Source organism: Cibotium barometz, chromosome 61 (genome assembly GCF_041138505.1).
Source record: "Cibotium barometz isolate CiBa-2024 chromosome 61, ASM4113850v1, whole genome shotgun sequence".
Taxonomy (NCBI): domain Eukaryota; kingdom Viridiplantae; phylum Streptophyta; class Polypodiopsida; order Cyatheales; family Cibotiaceae; genus Cibotium; species Cibotium barometz.
Genome location: NC_141106.1, coordinates 12,061,359 through 12,080,697, shown reverse-complemented (window position 1 = coordinate 12,080,697; position 19,339 = coordinate 12,061,359). Strand labels below are relative to the sequence as shown.

Here is a 19,339-nt window from a genome sequence, read left to right as displayed (position 1 = left end):
CCAGTTCATCGCCCTATTGTTCACCTGTACTTTTGGTACAAAAGAAGGATGGTTCTTGCAGGATGTGCATTGATTACAAGGCACTTAACAAGAATACCATCAAGAATCGTTTTCCTATTCCTCGCATTGATGATGTTTTGGACAAGTTGCAGGGCTCGGCTTTCTTTAGTCGAATTGATTTGAAGAGTGGATACCATCAGATTCGCATCAAGCCTGAAGATGTACACAAGACGGCCTTCCACACTACTTTTGGATTATATGAGTTTCTTGTTATGCCTTTTGGATTGACTAATGCTCCAGCGACATTCAACAGGATGATGGATCGCATATTTCGACCACATAGAGCTTATGTTGGTACATTCTTTGATGACATGATCGTCTTTTTAAAGACAGAAGAGGAGCATCGAAAGCATTTGGCTCTAGTATTCAAGGAATTAAGAGATAATCATTTAGTGATTAACGGGAAGAAGAGTGAGTTCTTTATGGAAGAGATACATTTTCTTGGACATATAGTGTCTAAGGATGGGGTGCGAATGGATCCAGCTAAAGTGCAGGCTATTTTGTCATGGCCTGATTTGAGAACCGTCCATGACGTGAGGAGCTTTCTTGGGCTTTCCTCATACTACAGGAGGTTTATTCGACATTTTTCAGAGATTGCTGCGCCATTGCATGACCTGACTCGTAAAGGAGTCAAATTTCGATGGGATATGAAGGAAAAGCAGGCTTTTCATCATTTGAAGGAAAAGCTATCTTCGGAACCAGTGCTAATTTTGCCAGATTTGAGGAAATCATTTGTGGTTCAATGCGATGCATGTGGACATAGTATTGGAGCAGTGCTTATGCAGGAAGGACATGTTGTGGCTTATGAGAGTCGCATTTTGTTACCAACAGAGAAGACTTTACAGGTCTATGAGAAAGAGTTGTTGGCAGTTATCCACGCTCTTTCGACATGGAAACACTACTTATTAGGAGCTGATTTTGTGGTACAAACGGATCGTCAGACTTTTCGCTATTTTCTTACTCAGGCTAAGTTGTCAGAGAAGCACATGAGATGGGCAAATTTCTTGTCTATGTTCCACTTTCAGATACTTCATGTGGATGGCAAGAAGAATGTGGTGGCCGATGCTTTGTCGCGGAAGCCACAAGTTTCTGCAGTGTCCATAGTGTTTCATGATGAGTTAGATGAGATGAAGGAATAGTATGCACAGGATGAAGAGTTTGGAAGGATCTATGATCAGCTTGAAGGTGGTGAAAGGCATGAGCATTACTCATTGAAAGATGGATTTCTTCTTATGCATGGGCGAATTTGTGTGACTAAGCCGAAAAGAGAGAAGATTATGGTGGAATCTCATTGTCCTCCTTATGCAGGGCATCGAGGCATTGAAGCAACAAGCAAGGCTGTGGAGTCATTCTTTTATTGGCCATCTTTGCAAAAAGATGTGGATGCATTTGTGCGCACTTGTATCATTTGCCAGAAGGTAAAGTATGATCGTCAGAAAGCACCAGGGTTGCTTCATCCACTTCCTATTCCAGATAGACCTTGGGAAAGTATTTCCATGGACTTTGTGTTTGACTTGCCAAGGACGCGCACGGGAAATGGGATTTGGACTATTGTGGACAGGTTTAGTAAACAGGCACATTTTATTCCAGTAAGGAAAAAGATAAAGGCGGACCACATGGTAAAGTTATTCATGCATAACATTTTTAAGTATCATGGGTTGCCTTCGTCCATAGTCAGTGATCGAGACCCGCGCATGACAAGTTTGTTTTGGAGAGCTTTATTTGAGAACATGAACACTTCACTTAAGTTTTCTTCATCATTTCATCCTCAAACAGATGGGCAATCCGAGATTGCTAACTCTATTGTTTTAGATCTTCTAAAGTGTTATGTGCATGATCATAAGGATAAGTGGGAGCAATATCTACCTTTGGTGGAATACGCCTACAATAATACAGTGCACAGTTCTACTGGAAAGGCACCATTTGAGATTGTGGAAGGCGGTAAGAAGGTCCCTCCGATTTTGCACACAAAGGATAAGATTTTTGAGGCCGACAAGTATGTTGAAGATTGGGGACAGGCATATGAGAAAGTGAAGTATGCTCTCCAAAAGACTCAGGAAAAGCATAAGAAAGCAGCGGATCAACATCGTAGACCTTTAGAGTTTGCTTTGGGAGATTGGGTGCTGCTAAAGTTTGAAAAGGCAAGGTTAAAGAAGATGAAGGGGAAAGAACGTCTTTTTCCTAAGTTGAGCATGCGATATTATGGGCCTTTTTAGGTATTGGAAAGATGAGCGATGTGTCATGTGAAGACTTAGTATGGTTTGCTAAGAATGGCATTAAGATGTCATGTGAAGACTTAGCATTGAATGAAGACGCACTAGCATTGTATGGCCTGGTCTAACACTAGCATTGCATGACGCTGATACACCCCGAAAGAAGATTGTCATTGGACGCTGATGTTCAATCGAGGACGATTGATTCTTTCAAGGGGGGGGGTATGTCATGAGACTTTGCTGTAAGAGTGTTTAGATTTGCAGGTAGAAGTGCTAGTGTGTGTGTGTGGCAGTGTGAGTGTGTGTGTGTCAGTGAGAGTGTGTGTGTGTGTGTGTGCTAGAGAGCATGTGGGTTGTATTGCAGGTGCTGCAGCAGCAGCAGCAGGGCAGCAGCAGCCAGCTGGGCAGGGCAGCTGGGCAGCAGGCAGACCAGCGGGCAGCTCGGGCAGCGCCAGCAGGCAGCGGGCAGGCCAGCGGGCAGCCAGGCGGGCAGGAGAGAGAAAAAGCAGAGGAAGAGAGAGGGAGGGCGCTGCTTTTTCGAAAAAGCTGAAAGGAGAGAGAGGGGCGCCCAAAAGTCAACCTTTGCTTTTCTCCTGCCAAGTGGCCTATTGTAATTGGATCCCAAAAAGCTGTAGCTTTTGCCTTTGCCAAGTGGCCTATTGTAATTGGATCCCAAAAAGCTGTAGCTTTTGCCTTTGCCAAGTGGCTAATTGTAATTGGATGCCCCAAAAGCTGTAGCTTTTGGGGCATATTGCCAAGTAGTATAAATAAGGGATGGATCTAGCTGTAGCTTTTGCCTTTGCCAAGTGGCTAATTGTAATTGGATGCCCCAAAAGCTGTAGCTTTTGCCAAGTAGTATAAATAAGGGATGGATCTAGCTTGTGGATCCATCAAGTCTTGCGAGAGCGTCAGGGTGTTCACTGGAGAAGAGTCTTCCAAGAAGAGGACTCCCAGTGGTGAGCGACCCTAGGGCTCAAAGCAAAGTGAACTTGATTGTAATCCTGTTTCTTGGATTAATGAAGTAAAGAAATACTTGCGGGGGCGCTACGTTTAGGGCCAATCGGTGTCTTGTGCAGGAGCTCCGCTCCCAAATCTTCTAAACCCTACTCTCAAGTTTTGTGCTGTGGAATAAGTCTTGGTTGTTTGATTCAAGAAGTGTGCTGAATTTATTGTTTGGGTGAAAGCTAGGTCACTGCCCTTTGGAGTTAAGACTTCCATTGGCCGGTTTTAATGTCCAATCGTACTTCCTTTTGGAAGCATGTCCAATCATATGTTCCTCTAGAAGAAGAACATATGTCCAATCATGAAGTCTTACCATGCTAGGTTTAGACAACATGTCCAAGTTTCTTTATCTTCAAGATTCTTGAGCCAAAATTCGTTGTACCTTCATCCATGTCGAGAATGCAAAGTCAGGGCTGCTGCCGAACGGCCGGGTGCTGGGCAATGCTCTCAAAGCCATGTGTGCCAAGTGGGGGCTGTCTGAGAGGCGGGACAAGTGCTCAATGGGCTGCCATTTCGGAATGTTCTCTCTTAGAATGCGCAGCCTTAGACAAGGGGGAAACCCATTCATGATGTGATTGCTGGACAGGGGACTACAACAGAATAATATAGTGCTGGGTATGCTCGGGTGGCCATGTATACCAAGTGTGGTGTTGTTCCATAGGTACAAGTGCTTGATGGGCTGCCTTCTCGGGATGGATTCTCTTGGAATGGATTGGTTACAGAATATGCGTAGGAAGGCTGATTCAAAAAGAGGTCGCGTGAAGGCATCCTCCCAAATTGTAGTGAACTGTGGGTGCCTCTTGAAAACAAAAGTCACAATCAGAGTTGCTAGCAAGGGAAATCAGATCCATGATGAAATTACAAGGCAAGAGGTTGCTGCAGACCGACGTTGCGATGGGTATTACTCGATTGGACATGTATGCCAAGTACAGAGTTGTTGCGAAGGAGCGACAAGTGCTCGAGGGGTTGCCTTCCTTGGGTGTTGTCTCTTGGAGTGCAATTGATCGATTTGATGAGATGCGGCATGTGGGCATCCTTCTAGTGCAGTGAGGGTTAAGTGTGGGAATGTCACCAGCCTATGTAAGTTCCCCCTTTGTAATCGGCGGCCCCTTGAGCCTTGTCACGCCTTTGTAACAGCCCCGCACCTGGCATACATAATCCTGAAAGCACAGCCCTTGGCATACATAACCCCTAGAGCACCGCCCTTGGCATACATGCCCACAATAGCATAGCCTAGCGCAATGTTGGCTGCAGCGACCCCCCCCCCCCCCCCGCCCCCCGCCTTGCTCTCTCGTCATGAATTGGCTTCCCCTTGTCTATGGCTGCACAGCAGCCCCTCGGCATACATGTCCACTAAATCAAGGCCCCGCACAATGTTGTTGTGCAGTGGCCCCTGCCCTGCAATCTCATCTTGGGTTTGTTTCTCTCTCGGTAGCCCCTGCCCTGCAATCTCGCCCTGGATTTGTTTCCTCTCGGCAGCCCTGCCCTGCAATCTCGCCCTGGATTTCTTTCCTCGGCAGTCCCTGTCCCGCCATCTCGTCATGGATTTCTTTCTCCTTGTCAGCGGCCAGCAGCAGCCCCGGCTAAGCAATCTCATGATGGAATTGTTTGCCCTTGTCGGCTGCAGCAGGAGAGAGAGAGAGAGAGAGAGAGAGAGAGAGAGAGAGAGAGAGAGAGAGAGAGAGAGAGAGAGCCATTGCTCGAGTGTGTTGTGCGCATATATCCATAAGAGGGAGGGGGAGGGGCGGTTTTACAAAGGTCCACAGAGGGGGCGGTTTAAATTAGGTTCCACCCCCCCCCCCCCCCCCAAGGCATAAACCTAATGAATCAAGCAATATGCCCAACTCACCTAAACGAAAAGTGCAAGTTATCCGCTCATGGGGTGAATCCAGAAGACTATTAAACCATCCACGCCACTGTGCCTAGTATCGACCAAATACTATGACATCTCCAACTAATGTCATTAGTGCCCAATAGTGGGTGTAGAACTTGGTATCCATATAAGCTCCCTCACACAACCGGGCCCCTGAGCAGGTCCAGAATCCCCTTTTTCGGGACCGTTCCCAGCTCACCACATTTCACGTACACGATTGCTAGATCAGGTGAGCACTTTTCAAGCAATTCCCTTCACACAAGATTGACAGGTATGCGGGTGCCGGTGACGAGAATCTTTGTTTCAGGTACAAGACCTCAACAAGACTACAAAAGCCTCTATTTCATACTCTGATTCCTGACTCCTGTAAATCCTCTTCTAATTCCATTTCCGAGCTCTTCGATTACCCAAGACGGAGTATCCCGGCTATCCATCCGGAAGGCTCCCCTATAGCTTTACACTTAAATTCGGAGTACTTTGGGCTCAGCTCGTTACTTCTGTAGAAAGTCCTTGACATTATCGGAGGTGGTCGACCCGCTTACGGAAGGGCCGGACCAGGGAAGGGCCCTTACACTGGGCATCATCATTGCTGCATGGATATGATATAGTATCATCTACTCTGTTCACTGTTATCCTTTATTGCATGGCAGTTTTGGGGAATTATCCCAAAAGCACAGTTGTAAAACAGCCTGCCCTAATTTCTATAAAAGGCCTGGCTGTCCCACATGCAAGAATCTTACATTGTACTACCATTCATTGAATGAAACTCGATTGCAAGAAAGGCCAATTGCTTAGCTGGGAATTCGATAAGGAGTGATCATCTTCTGTCCTTGTGCAGCCCATCACAAGTCACTGTGGTAAGTCCAGCCCGTGACTTACACTCCCCCCCAAATGCTCTTGCGCTTTTGCAAATGGCATGCATGCCACCAGCTAGCACAACATTTTTTTCCCCAAGGACTCCTACCATACTAGGACAACACCAAAAAATACACTTCATATTGCCAAGCAGCAGCACTAGTACCAAACTCGAAAACACTCTTGTAGCAGTGTCACAAAACGCATAGACAACATCTTAATGGCAAAATACAATGATGCTACGATTGACATCAATTTCACTACTCTGCACATCTAGACAAGTTTTGTGTGTGCAAGTCCATAACGTGATGCCATGGCTCATCACTAAAAGGCGATACACAAAGTTTAGCAGCAACATTTACACCAGGAATATGAAGGAAATAAGAAATATGAAGGAAACAGGGGATCCTGAATTATACCGTGAAACTACATTCCCTTATCCATGCAAAACTGTTGCTTAGCTTTCTGTTTGGGTCACCAGGGAGGGCAGTACATGCTTCTTATGAGCAGCTAACTATCATGCAGTAAAAAGTCAAAAAATACCTGATCAGTCATAGCTGCAAATAAACCATGTCCAACATATTACTGTAGGCTGACCCTATCCTTGTCAAGGAAACAAGCATTGTGGAACATTAAGGCTTTCATGCGGCAACCATATCCCGCATGGCAATGAAGTGGGCCCGCGACATTGGCGTCACCACAGGCCATGTTCCTTTGTACCAAGATAGGTCAAAAGCCAGCTTTGACCTGCTCCGAAAATGCACCAGGTTGTAGCAAATAAGAGCTTTGGCAGTCTTTAAGCCACAAAAAGGCAAGGCCACAAAGTCTTTCCATGGCATCACCCCATCACGATGCTTGCACAACTCCTCCATAATCTGCATGAACTGTTCCCTCGTCCAACAAGCACAAACCGCGTTGAAATCCAAATTCCTTGGCTCTAGTCCCCACTGCAATTCTTCAGATGCCTGATCATATTGTTCCTCGAGAAAGCATGCCAAGTCATCACCACGACGAACACGAAGAGCACTCTGCCTCAGCAAAAAAGCCCTTCCTCCACAGATGTCATAAACATCATTCCATGTCTGGGTCGGACAAGTTTCCCCCAGCATGTGGCTGAAGAACTGAAATGCTGCCGCTTCAGAGAAGTCACCAATGGCTTGCTTTGAAAACCTGGATGCACCTATCTGCTTTTCAAGCCAGAACTTGAAGAAATATTCAGAAGTTGCTAGGATTACATTGGCTAATTCGTCCTGCTTGGTGATTTTGACAAAAAACCTGAGATAGCTGCGCAGCGCCCTTTGATTAAGCTCGTCACCAGCCCAATCATTTAGCACATTCGCCTCGTCAATGATAAACGTAGGCACAGTAGAAGCGGCATTTTTGCGATCCCTGAGATATTGTTCCAAATCACCCTGAAACTCCTGATAGTCCTCAAAGTTGGACTTGAAAGTGAAGACAGGCAAGTTAACCTCCCAATCACAAGAGAAGGCCTCCCGCAGCTCAACCCCAACTTTCCTGGAGAACTTCTCTGCTGTTGTAAAGTCACCTGCGCGCATATCTAGCCAGCTGACTTCATCTTCGTCCCTTGCAAGCTGTTTCAAGATGGTGGTCTTGCCGCAGTTGGGAGGGCCCGTAAGCAGAAGAAGCTGGCCAGAATCTTTGACAAATCTCTTCAGATACCCAAGCTCCTCTTCCCTGTCAAACAACGGCTCCCCGTCCCAATTCTTCGTGTTTCCCTTCCGCTTGACCACAGACGCGTAAGGATGGACAATCACAGCAGCGCACATGTTTTTCCTGGGCACCAAGGAACGCGAAACGCAGAGGGTATCGCAAGGAGACGGACACGGGCGGCACAGCATCCTTTCCATTGTTGCTGCAGCTAGGCCAGCCTTTGATACTACTACCGTGGGTGCCACGTGTCAACAAATCCCTAATCTCAGGCAAGAGAGAGAGAGGTGGGGGGCGACCCGCCGAATTACGGGTCATGCAAGCGATTGTTTGAAGGCTATGGATTCTCGCTTGATGTCTTCTTGAAATTCTACCGGCTCGTTCAACAAGTGACGATCTCGATTTGTTTTCTTGCTTCTTTTGGAGTAATCTCTATTTTTTGTTTTTACCAATCTAGTATCTTTTGCTTTGCACTTGTATTTCTTTCTCTTCTTTTTCTTTAATTTAACCAACCATGGATCCCAATGATCCTCTTGTTATGGATCAAAAGATTGATGTTCTTTTTCAAGAACTTCAGGATGAGCGTAACACTGGGTTCAGAATTTTTTACTAAGACTAATCAACAAAGCATTCATCATTGGCTTTCTCAGCCATTGATTGCAGATCGGCATATTAAGTGGACATCATTTATTCAAAGTTTTTATCCACTTATTCAATATCAGCCACCAGGGCATGAAAATAAAGCTACAAATGCACTTAGTCGCATGCCTTCTATTCACAATATTTCTGTGGTGTCTACTAAAACTTTTGCATTCATAATTGATACATGATTTTTCTGGCATCTATGCTCAATTTTGTGATAATGCATCTTTTGTTTATGAATCATATTCTTTTTATGATGGATATTTATTTTATGAAAAGCGATTGTGTGTCACATTACCTTTTCGTGAAATTCTTCTTAAGGAATGTCGTGAACCACCGTATGCGGGACACCGTGGAATAGCCACTACAACTCACATAGTGGAATCTCAATTTTTCTGGCCTAATCTTCGGCAAGATGTAGTCGCTTATGTTGCACAATGTTTCATATACCAGCGCATTAAACGTCATCATGGTAAGCAACATGGTTTGTTAATGCCTTTGCATGTTCCTGATTTCCCATGGCAACACATTTCTATGGACTTTATCACCGGCTTGCCACTCACTCGAGCACAACACAACATGATTTGGACCATTATGGATAGATTTAGCAAGCAAGCTTACTTCATTCCTCGTAAGAAAACACTTTTAGCTAAGCAGACCGCTCTTTTGTTTCTTAAACATAATTTTGTTCAATATGGTATGCCTCAATCAATCATTTCTGATAGGGACAGTCATTTTTGTAATAATTTTTAAGTTACATTATTCACTAATCTAGGCACTAATATTGATTTCATATCTGCATCTCATGAGTCCAATGGGTAGATTGAGGCTACTAATAGCACATATCTAGATCTTATGAGGGCTTACACACATGATAGACCGGGTACATGGGATACATACATTCATTTGCTATAATTTGCATACAATAACACTCTTCATTCCTCCACGGGTAAATCACCATTTGAAATTGTTTATGGGTATTCCTTGCCTACTCCTTTGTCTCGTATTTCTAATGAAGTACCACATGCTGATGAAATTGCACAACAACACACTCACATTTTAGAATAAGCAAAACAAGCCATTCACAAAGCACACGAAAATTATGTTAAAGAGGCCAACAAAAAGCGAAAACCCATGGAATTTAAAGAGGGAGATTTTGTTATGCTTCATATTGACAAGCGACGTTTGAAGAGTGTAGAGACCCATCCTTTTGTCAAGCTCGCCCCTAGGTATTATGGCCCCTTCAAAATCACTAAGCGCATCAATGCAAACTCTTTTAGCTTAGCTATCCCTGACACTTGGTGTATTCATAATGCCTTTCATATTAGTCTTCTTCGCCTCTTTAAAGGACCTTTGCCTACACTTCCCATTCTTGATGACCCACCTCTTTCTCTGAAATCCTTGTCCCTAAGGCCATCATTGACCATCAAGACACTTTCACCCGAAGTGGTCTTTTGCATCGTACATTTTTACTTAAGTATAAGAATCATGGCCTAGAAAGTGCCAAATGGATGCTTAAGCGATTTTTTCGCTTTCATTATAATATTTTGGAAGCTTATCAAAGCTCACGAAACTGGAAGTCTTACTACTCGAGGTGTTGCCCTTTGACTTAATTGTTTGTGGATATACAAACTGAGGTTCGCCCTCCAATAGAAATTTAGTGGTATTTCGGTGCTGAGGTAATGCTCTTATGACTGTTGTAGTCTGTGGTTTGACAAACCTAAGGTTCGCCCTTTGACAACTACTCAGTGCATCGTATGAGTATAGTATATGACTAGACTTCCATCTAGGTCTATACTTGACTGAAGTTTGCTCTCTCAACATTGTTGTCATTTTTTACTGAGGTTCGCCCTTGCCTTCGCGTGCACCTTGAAAGCATGTCCCACAATCAATGCTATTGACAAGGGGGAAGAAATCCCTGATGAGTTTGCAAGGCTATAGAACAACAACACTGTACAGGGCTATTCTCTACCGTCGCACATGTATGCCAAGTGTGGTGTCATGCAACAAGTGCTCGATGGGCTACCTTCCTAGAATGTTCCCTCTTGGAATGTAGTAACTGTGGGATACGTACGAGAAGGTCACATCGTCTAGCACTTGACTGTTTTGAAGAGATGGAGCATGAGGGCATCCCTCTAGATGCAATGACCTATGTGTGCATCTTGAAAGCACGTGCCATGATTGGAGTTGCTACCAAGGGAATGCAAATAAATGACAAGATTACAAGGCAAGGTTTGCTAGAGAACAACATTGTGATGGGATATGTATGGCAAGTCCGGTGGTGTTTTAAAGCCATGGCAAGCGCTTGACAGGCTGCCTTCTTGAGATGTCTCTTCAAATGCATTCATTGGAGCATATGCTTAACATAATCACGTGATTCATGCTAAGCAAGCACTTGGCTCTTTGAAGTGCTACATAGTGAGGGCATCATTTCAGATGTAGTAACTTTAGCATGTATCTTGAAATGATGTGCCACGATTGTTTTGCTACCAAGGGGAAACAAATCCTTCACGACAAGTCCTTGACGAGATCGCGAGGCAGGTTTTCGTGCAAAACAACATTGTGTTGTGTTGTGCTTCTAGTGCACATGTATGCCAAGTGCAGTGCTGTTTCAAAGGCAAGACAAGCGCTCGACAAGTTGCCTTCTCGCAATGTCGTCTCGTGGAATGCACTGATTACAGGTTATGCTTCACATGGTCATGCAATTCAAGCACTGTACTGTTTTGAAGTGATGCAGCAAGCACGATAGTATCCTTCTAAATGCATTGACCTTTGGATGCATCTTGAAAGCATCTGCCATAATCGGTGCTGCTGACAAGGGGGGACAAATCTATTACGAGATTGTTGGGTCAGGCTCGACCTTAGCACGCCATTTCATCACAGTTGAGGACTGGGAAATTGGGAAATACCTTACCTTTGACATTCTACGGCTAGAATATAATCTGCTTTGTGCAAACCGTGCCCCCAACCAAAAATGCATAACAATTCCACTCGCCTCAATCCACGAACTACACCCTGGCCTCTTCCATGTTTCATTTGTCATTCTCATGGCTTCAATAGTTTGTGCATCCTCTTGCATGCCAACAACTAAGTTAACATCAGAGCCATAAGGACATAAGCTGCTCGATTCTTCTTATTTACTTGTAATGCATGCTCAAATGCACATCTCCCAACATTCACATCTCCTCATTTTCAACAAGCACCAAAGGGTCTCTCTCTAGATGTGAAAACCTTTGCATGCATCTTGAAAGCATCCGGCAACATACGTGCAATTGACAAGGGGGAACAAATTCATGATGAGATAGATTTCTAGATAGGGATTGCTGGGAAAGGATATTGTGCTTGGCATTGCAGTGGTGGATATGTATGCCAAGTGTGGGTCCCTGGTGACAGCACGTCGAGTGTTTGAGAAGCTACCATCTCGAGATGTCACCTCATGGTCTGCACTAATTGCAGGATATGTGCAGCAACACGACCAAGGTGAGCTAGCACTAAGCTATTTTGAACGGATGCACGTTGAAGGCCTCTCTCCAAATGCAGTAATCTTTTCTTCCATCTTAAAAGCCTGTGGTGGCAGCGTAGGAGCCATTGACAAGGCAACAACTTCATGATATGATTGTCAGACACGGATTGCTGGGAAGTAATTTTGTGCTTGGCAGTGCTTTAGTGGATATGTATGCGAAATGCGCCGCTCTTGCCCATGCCCAACAAGTGCTGGACGGGCTCCCTCATAGAGATGTTAGCACTTGGTGTGCACTAATTACTGGATACGATCAACAGCGCCAAGGTGAGCAAGCACTCAACTGTTTTGAACATATGCAACAGGATGGCCTCTCTTCAGATGTGGTTACGTTTTCTTGCGTTCTTAACGCATGTAGCCGTCAAGGTCTCAAGCCAAAAATGATAAAATGGACAAGAGAGTTATCACATCAGTAAATGTGTGTGAAATGTTCAACCTTGCTCTCCAACATGGTATGCCTCATGATTGGAGCACTAATTGGGTCAAGCCTTTGCATAAAGGAGGAAATGTAAAGAATGTAAATAACTACCAAACTATAATGATTGGGTCTTGTTGGCAGAAAGACAGCTAGAGAGCAATGAGGAGAAGACAAAGAGAAGAGCATGAGAATGCGGAACAAAGGAAGAGAGGTCTACAAGAAGCTAGTTTTGGTCAAAACGTCACGGGACCTAATTTTTGGACCTTTTTCTGCCAAGTGCAATGAAATCATCTAATTAGCTAACCTGGGCAGCTCATGTACAAAGAGGTTAGAATTATATAGGGAAGCCTCTAGGTTAGCCAGGTAGATGACTAGAAGGGTTATCGCCAAACTAGTGAGTTTGGCCGGTCTAGTGCAAAACTAATAAGTAAGTATAAAAGTCACTTTTTAGAAGAAGTGAAGAATTTTTGTCATTTGTAGAGAGAGGAACTCAAGAGCACTAGAGCTCCAAGCTTTCTAGCTATGGAAGCCCGCCCATTGTAACCCTCTTCTCTATTATCAATACAATCTCATTGCTCTCTATTTTGCTTTCCATTCTCTTGAGGTGTAGCTTGCAAAGGCTCTCCTTTCACTTTGTCGCATGTTTGTCTTGTTTGTGTGAGCTTGTGATTGGGTGTGTGTGTGTGTGTGTTCATGAGCATGCATGAGGAAGTAGCTCGGGGTTACATTCTCTCCATTGCTCCTATCAAGCTTTGAATATGCCATTGGGCTCTCCATTGCCATCACCAGAAGAGGGAAGTTCTAGAAACCCTTTCTTGATAACATTGCATGAGAGTGAGAGATAAAAAGGAAGAGGAGAAGAGAGTGATAGCATATTGGTGAGAGGGGATCGACATGGTAATAGGTTAGGGTGCTTGACAATAGGTGTCTCTATGAATGCCCGTGAATGTGCAAATGAGCTCCCATGATTCTCATGCTTGCCTCCATGTGCTAGCCGGGTCGAGAGAGCACCAAAGTCTTTCAAAACATTGTTATGTGTAAGTGTTGCTCGTGTGAAGATATCAGTTTTGGCCAGCTTATGGAGCTCATTCCGAAGATAAAAAGACAATGGAAGTAGCTGGTCAACCCTGTGGAGAAGGAGCCAAGAAGAGGTTCTGTATGAGTGATGTCTGTATAGCAGAGCTTCCTGACATCTGTCCTGTGGTAGAAGCTTGGCATAATGGTACGAAAATTGGGCATGCATATGTAGATGGGGGGGCTCAAATTTGTGTCATTACTTTAGCTTGTGTGGAGCAGCTTGGCGTTCCCATCACAGGGCACTCAGGTTTCAAAATCAGGATGGCCAACCATCAAAAGGTAAAGTGCTTGGGTATGGTGAAAGATTTGGAGCTAGAGGTTTTTAATGTTAAAGCTTTGGTAAACTATCATGTCATGCCTGCTGGTATGGGAGCTGTCCCTATTATTTTTGGTAGGCCCTGGTTGCGGGTTGTTGGTGCTATACAGGATTGGAGAAAAGGAGTTATTACTGTGCGGAATCGGCAAGGAGATGTGAAGAAGTTTGACATGGAATCCAGGGAACATGTACTAGATGAAGAAGAAGAACAGGATGAAGAGGAAGATGAAGAGGCTAGTAGTGATACTAGCAGTGATGAAGACCAATCAGATACGAGCTCGAGAAGTGAGGAGGAAGCAGATGTGGCCTTTTTGATGGCTGATGAAGAACACAAGAACGAGGAACCAGAGGAGTTGGATGATTCAAGGTTTTCAAAAGGAAGAGATACAAGGACCTTATGAAGAAATTGAAGAGTTGATGAAGCCAAAGATGGAGCCTCACTTGAAGCAGGAACTGATTCAAAAGATGTTGAGTCCTGATCTTACACATGAAGAGACTGCCAAGTTTCTTAAGATGTTGTCTAAGTTTCCAAATTTATTTATTACATCATATGAAGAAATCAGGGGTTTCCATGGCGAAGATTTGCATATTGAGTTGAAAGAAGATGCGAAGCCAGTTAGACAGAAGCTAAGGAGGATGGGACAGGAGCAGATGAAGGCTCTTAAAGAAGAGGTGGATAAGTTGCTTGGTGCAGGTTTCATTTATCCTGTGGATACAGCAGAGTGGGTGAGCCTTGTGGTGGTTATTCCAAAGAAGGATGGTAGGTGGAGGGTGTGTGTGGACTTTAAGCCCATCAATGCAGCTACAAAGGAGGACCCTTACCCTCTGCCATTTATAGATGGGATTCTGGATGCAGTAGCAGGTTTTGAAAGATATAGTGTATGTGATGGTTTTTCAAGATATTTCCAGTTTGCAGATAGCGCCTAAAGACCAAAAGAAGACCACTTTCATCACTCCTTGGGGGTATGTTTCTGCTACAAAGTATTGCCATTTGGTCTTACCAATGGACCTGCTTACTAACAGAAGAGGCAAAACTGGGTGTTGGCCCCGTTTTTGGAGAAGTTTGTGAAAGATTTTATTGATGATTTTTGTGTGCATAGTGACAGGGCTTCTCATTGTTCAAAGCTGGAGACTATCTTTGGAAGATATGATGAATGTGGAGGACAACTGAATCTAAAGAAGTGTCATTTGGCTCAACCCAGAGTCAAGCTTTTGGGCCATGTGGCGAGTGAAAATGGTATTGAGGCGGATCCTGACAAAGTGATGGCCCTGATGTTGTTACCCTCTCCACAGAATACGAAGTAGTTGGCAACCTTCATCCAAAAGGTGAAGTATATGTCCAGGTTTATTCACTTGTCTTCTCAATTGCTTTACCCTCTTCAGCAAGTAGCAAAAGAAGATCCTTTATGTTGGTCTCCTGAATGTGAAGAAGTATTTCAAAGTGTTAAAGAGGTTCTAGATGCCTTGCCAGCCATGCAAGCCCCAGATTTCACGCAGATGTTTTATGTTAATCCTTCTGTTGGGCAGGATGCCATTGGAGCTATGCTGTTGCAAAAGGGGAAGGAGTCTCATTATATGAGACCAGTTTATTGTGCTAGCAGGCTGAAGATGGACAGGGAAAGAGCCTATTCGGAGATTGAGCTCTTGATGGTGAGTGTGGTGTATGCATGTCGCAGGTTTAGGCATTACTTGTTGCCAAAGCCTTTCATTTTTCTCACCAGCTACTCTTTCTTGCCTCAACTCATCAATGGTGTGAATGTTTCAAGGCCTATGAAGAGGTGGATCATTGAATTACAAGAATTCCAGTTTTCTTTCTTGGTAGAGGAGAGTACCAGGGCCACTTTGGCCGACCTATTGACGTACAAAGAGAGTCCTTTGCTCATTAGACTACTTGTCTAAATGGGCAGACGCTAAAGCAGTGAAGCAGGTTATGGCTAAGGATGTAGCCAAATTCATTTATGAGGATGTGTGTTGCAGGTTTGGTGTGCCTTTGGAGTTGCTCTCTGATAGAGGGAGAGGATTCAGGAATGAGTTGGTGGAGTATTTATGTGCAAAGATTAAGGTGAGGCATAGCTACAACACCCCATATTATCCACAGTGTAATGGTTTAAATGAACGCTTTAATGGTGAGCTAATCAGAATGTTATCTAAGTTAACAAAGAACACAGGTAAGAACTGGGATTTGGAGTTACCTGCAGCCTTGTGGGCTCACAGGGTAGCAGTGAAGACTGGGACAAGTTTCACCCCCTTTCACATGGTGTATGGAAAAGAGGCTCTGTAGCCTATTGAAGTGGAGCTTCCTTCTTTGAGGATGCTTTTGAAGCTGACAGATGAGTTGCCAGATTACATGCAGGATAGGCTTTTATCATTGGAGAAAGCAAGCTTGGATAGGGAGTTGGCATATGAGCATTACACCCAGATGTTGAAGCAGAATGTAGCCAGAGCTAATGCAAAGGTGAAGGGGAAGAACATCAAAGTAGGCGATCTTGTGTTAAGGTACAACAGTAAGCTAGATCATACCTTCCAAAAGAAGTTTCAAATCAAGTGGGGAGGGCCTTTCAAGGTCTTGGAGCAGTTTGGTAATGGAACCTACCAGTTGGCAAACTTGGATGACACCCCACATGAATCTAGGGTGAATGGATACAGGTTGAAGACGTACATTGCCAGGTTGATGACAGTGGTGGGTGATGAGGAGGTTGAAAACAGGAAGCCTGTAGTCCCTCTTTTGACAGTGGAAGAGGACTATGGACCAGCTATGGTGGACATGTTTTATGGCTGCTGAGCATGAATGCTCTAGAAGTTTTGGGGTTGGGCAAACTATGTTAGGTTTTTTTCATGAACTGGTTTTTTGCTCATAGGTTGTGCATGGGCATCTCTATGCACCCAGTACAGTGTCTTTTGCATGGTTTTTGATAGCAAAATAAGCCCAATCCTAGATGGTTAGAGGGTGTTCAAGTTTGTGTTTGATTTGTCAGGGTTTGAAGCTCTTTTTTAGCTAATAAGTGGCATATAGATGGTCTATGATGCTTGGTTGATATGGTATTGGAGCCTGGGAGTGCCAGGTACAGGTGTGCTATGTGGTGCATGGCTTGGATGCACTCAGATATGTCAAATGTGGCTTATATATGGGTGAGACAGATGTGGGCAGGTACCCCTCTTAGAGCTCCGCTATGGAGGGCCAGGAGATGGAGGTAACAGTGAAAAGCAGGTCCAGGAGATAGATTTTGTTGTGAGCTACAGGACCCTTGTCTTGGAGTTGGATTTGGACCTACAAGCAGGAAGTTATGGCTTTTGGAAGTTATCAGGTGCTTGCACACACGGGAGCATCCTTGGAAACATTAGTGTTTTGGTTGCAAGAAGAAGCTTAGAGTGGAATGGAGAAGGAGACTTGAAAGAGCCAGAAGAAGAACCATGAAGGTGCCTTGGTCTTAAAAGTTGGAACAAATAGCATCTCAACCAAATAAGCATGTCAAGGTGGAGCAAATGCGAGGTACATGGCCATGGAATATGGAGCTTTGTGGAGCTTGAAGCCTGAGGAGCACTCATGGAGTTTTTGTTTAGCCTTGGACAAAGAATTGAAAACAAAGAGCTTAAGCAAAATGTATCCAAATGAAGAGAGCAAAAGCACCTTGAAGATCATGGAGCCACGGGCATTGGGAAGCTTGGGAGCATGAAGTTTTTGGAACTTTGGAGCACATGGAATTGGGATGCTGGAGTATTTCATGAGCTTGGAAACCCTAGACCTAGGTGTTGGCTGCCACGTGTGCAGGCTTTATCCCATATGCCAAGCTAGGGCTTGGAGGGTCAAGGGTATAAGAGAAAGGAGGTGCACATCCCTTCTTCAATGAGCAAGAGAGAGGGCGCTTGGGCCGTTTCACATTGGTTGGGCGGCTCTCCTCTTGCGCATGGGCATGGTCCCTCTCCCCTTGGCCTAAACCTTTTATTGAGGGCATGGTTCCCACAGTCACGGCGCCATGGCTGATGTGGCAGCGGGTGCATGGTTGGCATAATAGGCTGGTATGTGATACATGGTTTACATATGATGGTTGATTCTACTTGGCGGGCCAGTTGAAAGCCATAAAGGCCACCCTTTTCACATGTAAAGGAGTAGATAAGGGTCACTGCACACCAAAGAACTACATGCATGCAAAAAGCAAAAGGAAAGAGCCTATAATTAGAAGTTACACTTCCAGAAATAGCTACATGCAAAAAACGAGTTTTTGAGCTGAGAAAGAGAGATTTTTCGCAGGTCTTGAGCCACTGTTTTGCAGATTTAGAGAGAGAAAGACAAGGGTTACTATCCAGAGCATACAGGGGTCGAAAGAAGAGCATTTGTCGACGGTTTTCTAAGGAAAATAGAGAGCTTTCCTCAAGGGGAAGCGGTGGAAGATAGAAGGCGCTTCTGGAAGTGTTTCGAAGCGATGGTTCTTTACATATATGTGTGCAGAGAAGGTGGAGAGTGTATGAAGATCTGGAGCTTGTTTGCAGCTTGAAGAAGACACAACCATCGTGAGGAGAGTGAGAGGAAGTTTGTGTGTGTGAGTCCTGTGCCTTAGAGCCAGGTGTACCCAGCTTTGATCTCCCCTATTGTGGTTTATCTCTCCTGTATTCAACCAAGTTAATCAAAGGATTGTTGAGGTGCCCCAATCAGTTGTCTACTTGGTCTGTGCGGTGTTGGGTGTCCATTTTCAAAGTGTGTGTGCTCGTGTTGGTGTCCAGCAGTGGTGCGGGTGTGTTTTTGTGAGTATTTGGTGATTCCTGAGCTGTGGAAAGACAGCTATAGAGGCAGGTTGTCGTGCGTCTGGAATTCCCCACAACGTGTTTGAAATCCCGTGAATCCCTCATGATAGACCAACCTCCTACTCCCAAAAAGAAACCTAAGGAAGACACAACACACATGAGTCAAAAATCTAATGAGACCATTAAAGTCTCAATGAAAGACTCAAGGGGATCTGTGCTGGTGGAGAAAGTAAATGAAAACATAGACGGGATGTTGAAAGCGTGGGATAGCCGGATCACTGAATAAAACCCCTATCTTCACAACAATAAACAACTATCACAACCCAAGAGATGAAAAGATTGACTATTGGCGCCCATCAAAGCATAATTTGGGAGGCTCAAAGATTGTTAGACTCACGTCAGTAAAAACCCAAAAGAAACCCTACTTGGAATAATAGCAGAAGAAGCTACAGTTTTTAAGGAAGATGGGAATAAGGGAAAAGGGCAAACCAATATGAGGATGAAGAAGACGTGCATGAGGTAGAAAAAGAGTGGGCTTGAGAGTTGTGGAAAGAAGTGCAAAGTAAGAATAATGGTTTCAAATTCTGAAAACTCCACCCCCTTCTCTAGAGTATCATGCCTAATCTACTCACCATTTGATCCTGAAAGATTAGACTCGATGGATTGAGAGACAATAGCTTCTGAGTCTATCTTGTCTCCGACACTGAGAACATTACCCTCATACTTGGGAGAATACCAAAATAGGACAGTGGGGACCAAGGATTATGCTCCGTAAGCCTAACGAGAAGTTTACCATGAACTTACAGGCTATCCTACCAGCCCCTACGATGCATACAATGCCACTCATCAAGGCATTGACTATGAAGCCCGACTTGTGGAGAGAAGTGACACAATTACCTGCAACAACAGAGAGGTATACAAATAGAGAATATAAGCTCCAAAAAAGATCTGAGGG

At 44.4% G+C, this 19,339-nt stretch overlaps 3 protein-coding genes across 5 annotated transcripts in view; 2 read left to right on the top strand and 1 right to left on the bottom strand.

Moving 5' to 3' along the window:
• LOC147604551 (metallothionein-like protein type 2, MT2-22) overlaps positions 1–19,339 on the top strand; it is an 80,022-nt gene that overhangs the window by 41,503 nt on the left and 19,180 nt on the right. The window lies entirely within an intron of this gene.
• On the bottom strand, positions 6,395–8,032 carry LOC147604553 (uncharacterized). Its single transcript, XM_086794917.1, has one exon. The coding sequence runs from the start codon at positions 7,869–7,871 to the stop codon at positions 6,645–6,647; it is 1,227 nt and encodes a 408-aa protein (XP_086651043.1). The 5' UTR covers positions 7,872–8,032; the 3' UTR covers positions 6,395–6,644.
• Positions 11,422–17,500, top strand: LOC147604552 (uncharacterized). 3 transcript variants are annotated; one of them, XM_086794920.1, is made up of 4 exons: positions 11,422–14,607; positions 14,745–14,970; positions 15,172–15,706; positions 15,859–17,500. In XM_086794920.1, exon 1 carries the CDS (start codon positions 13,359–13,361, stop codon positions 14,043–14,045), a length of 687 nt encoding a protein of 228 aa, XP_086651046.1. In that variant the 5' UTR covers positions 11,422–13,358; the 3' UTR covers positions 14,046–14,607; positions 14,745–14,970; positions 15,172–15,706; positions 15,859–17,500. The 3 variants fall into 3 exon arrangements, with proteins under 3 accessions (XP_086651046.1, XP_086651045.1, XP_086651044.1); XM_086794919.1 differs by having other exon boundaries at positions 14,751–14,970; positions 15,172–17,500; XM_086794918.1 differs by having other exon boundaries at positions 15,172–17,500.

Coding starts and splice junctions, on each gene's coding strand:
- LOC147604553 (XM_086794917.1), bottom strand. CDS start 7,871: ATGGAAAGGATGCTGTGCCGCCCGTGTCCGTCTCCTTGCGATACCCTC.
- LOC147604552 (XM_086794919.1), top strand. CDS start 13,359: ATGGAAGTAGCTGGTCAACCCTGTGGAGAAGGAGCCAAGAAGAGGTTC.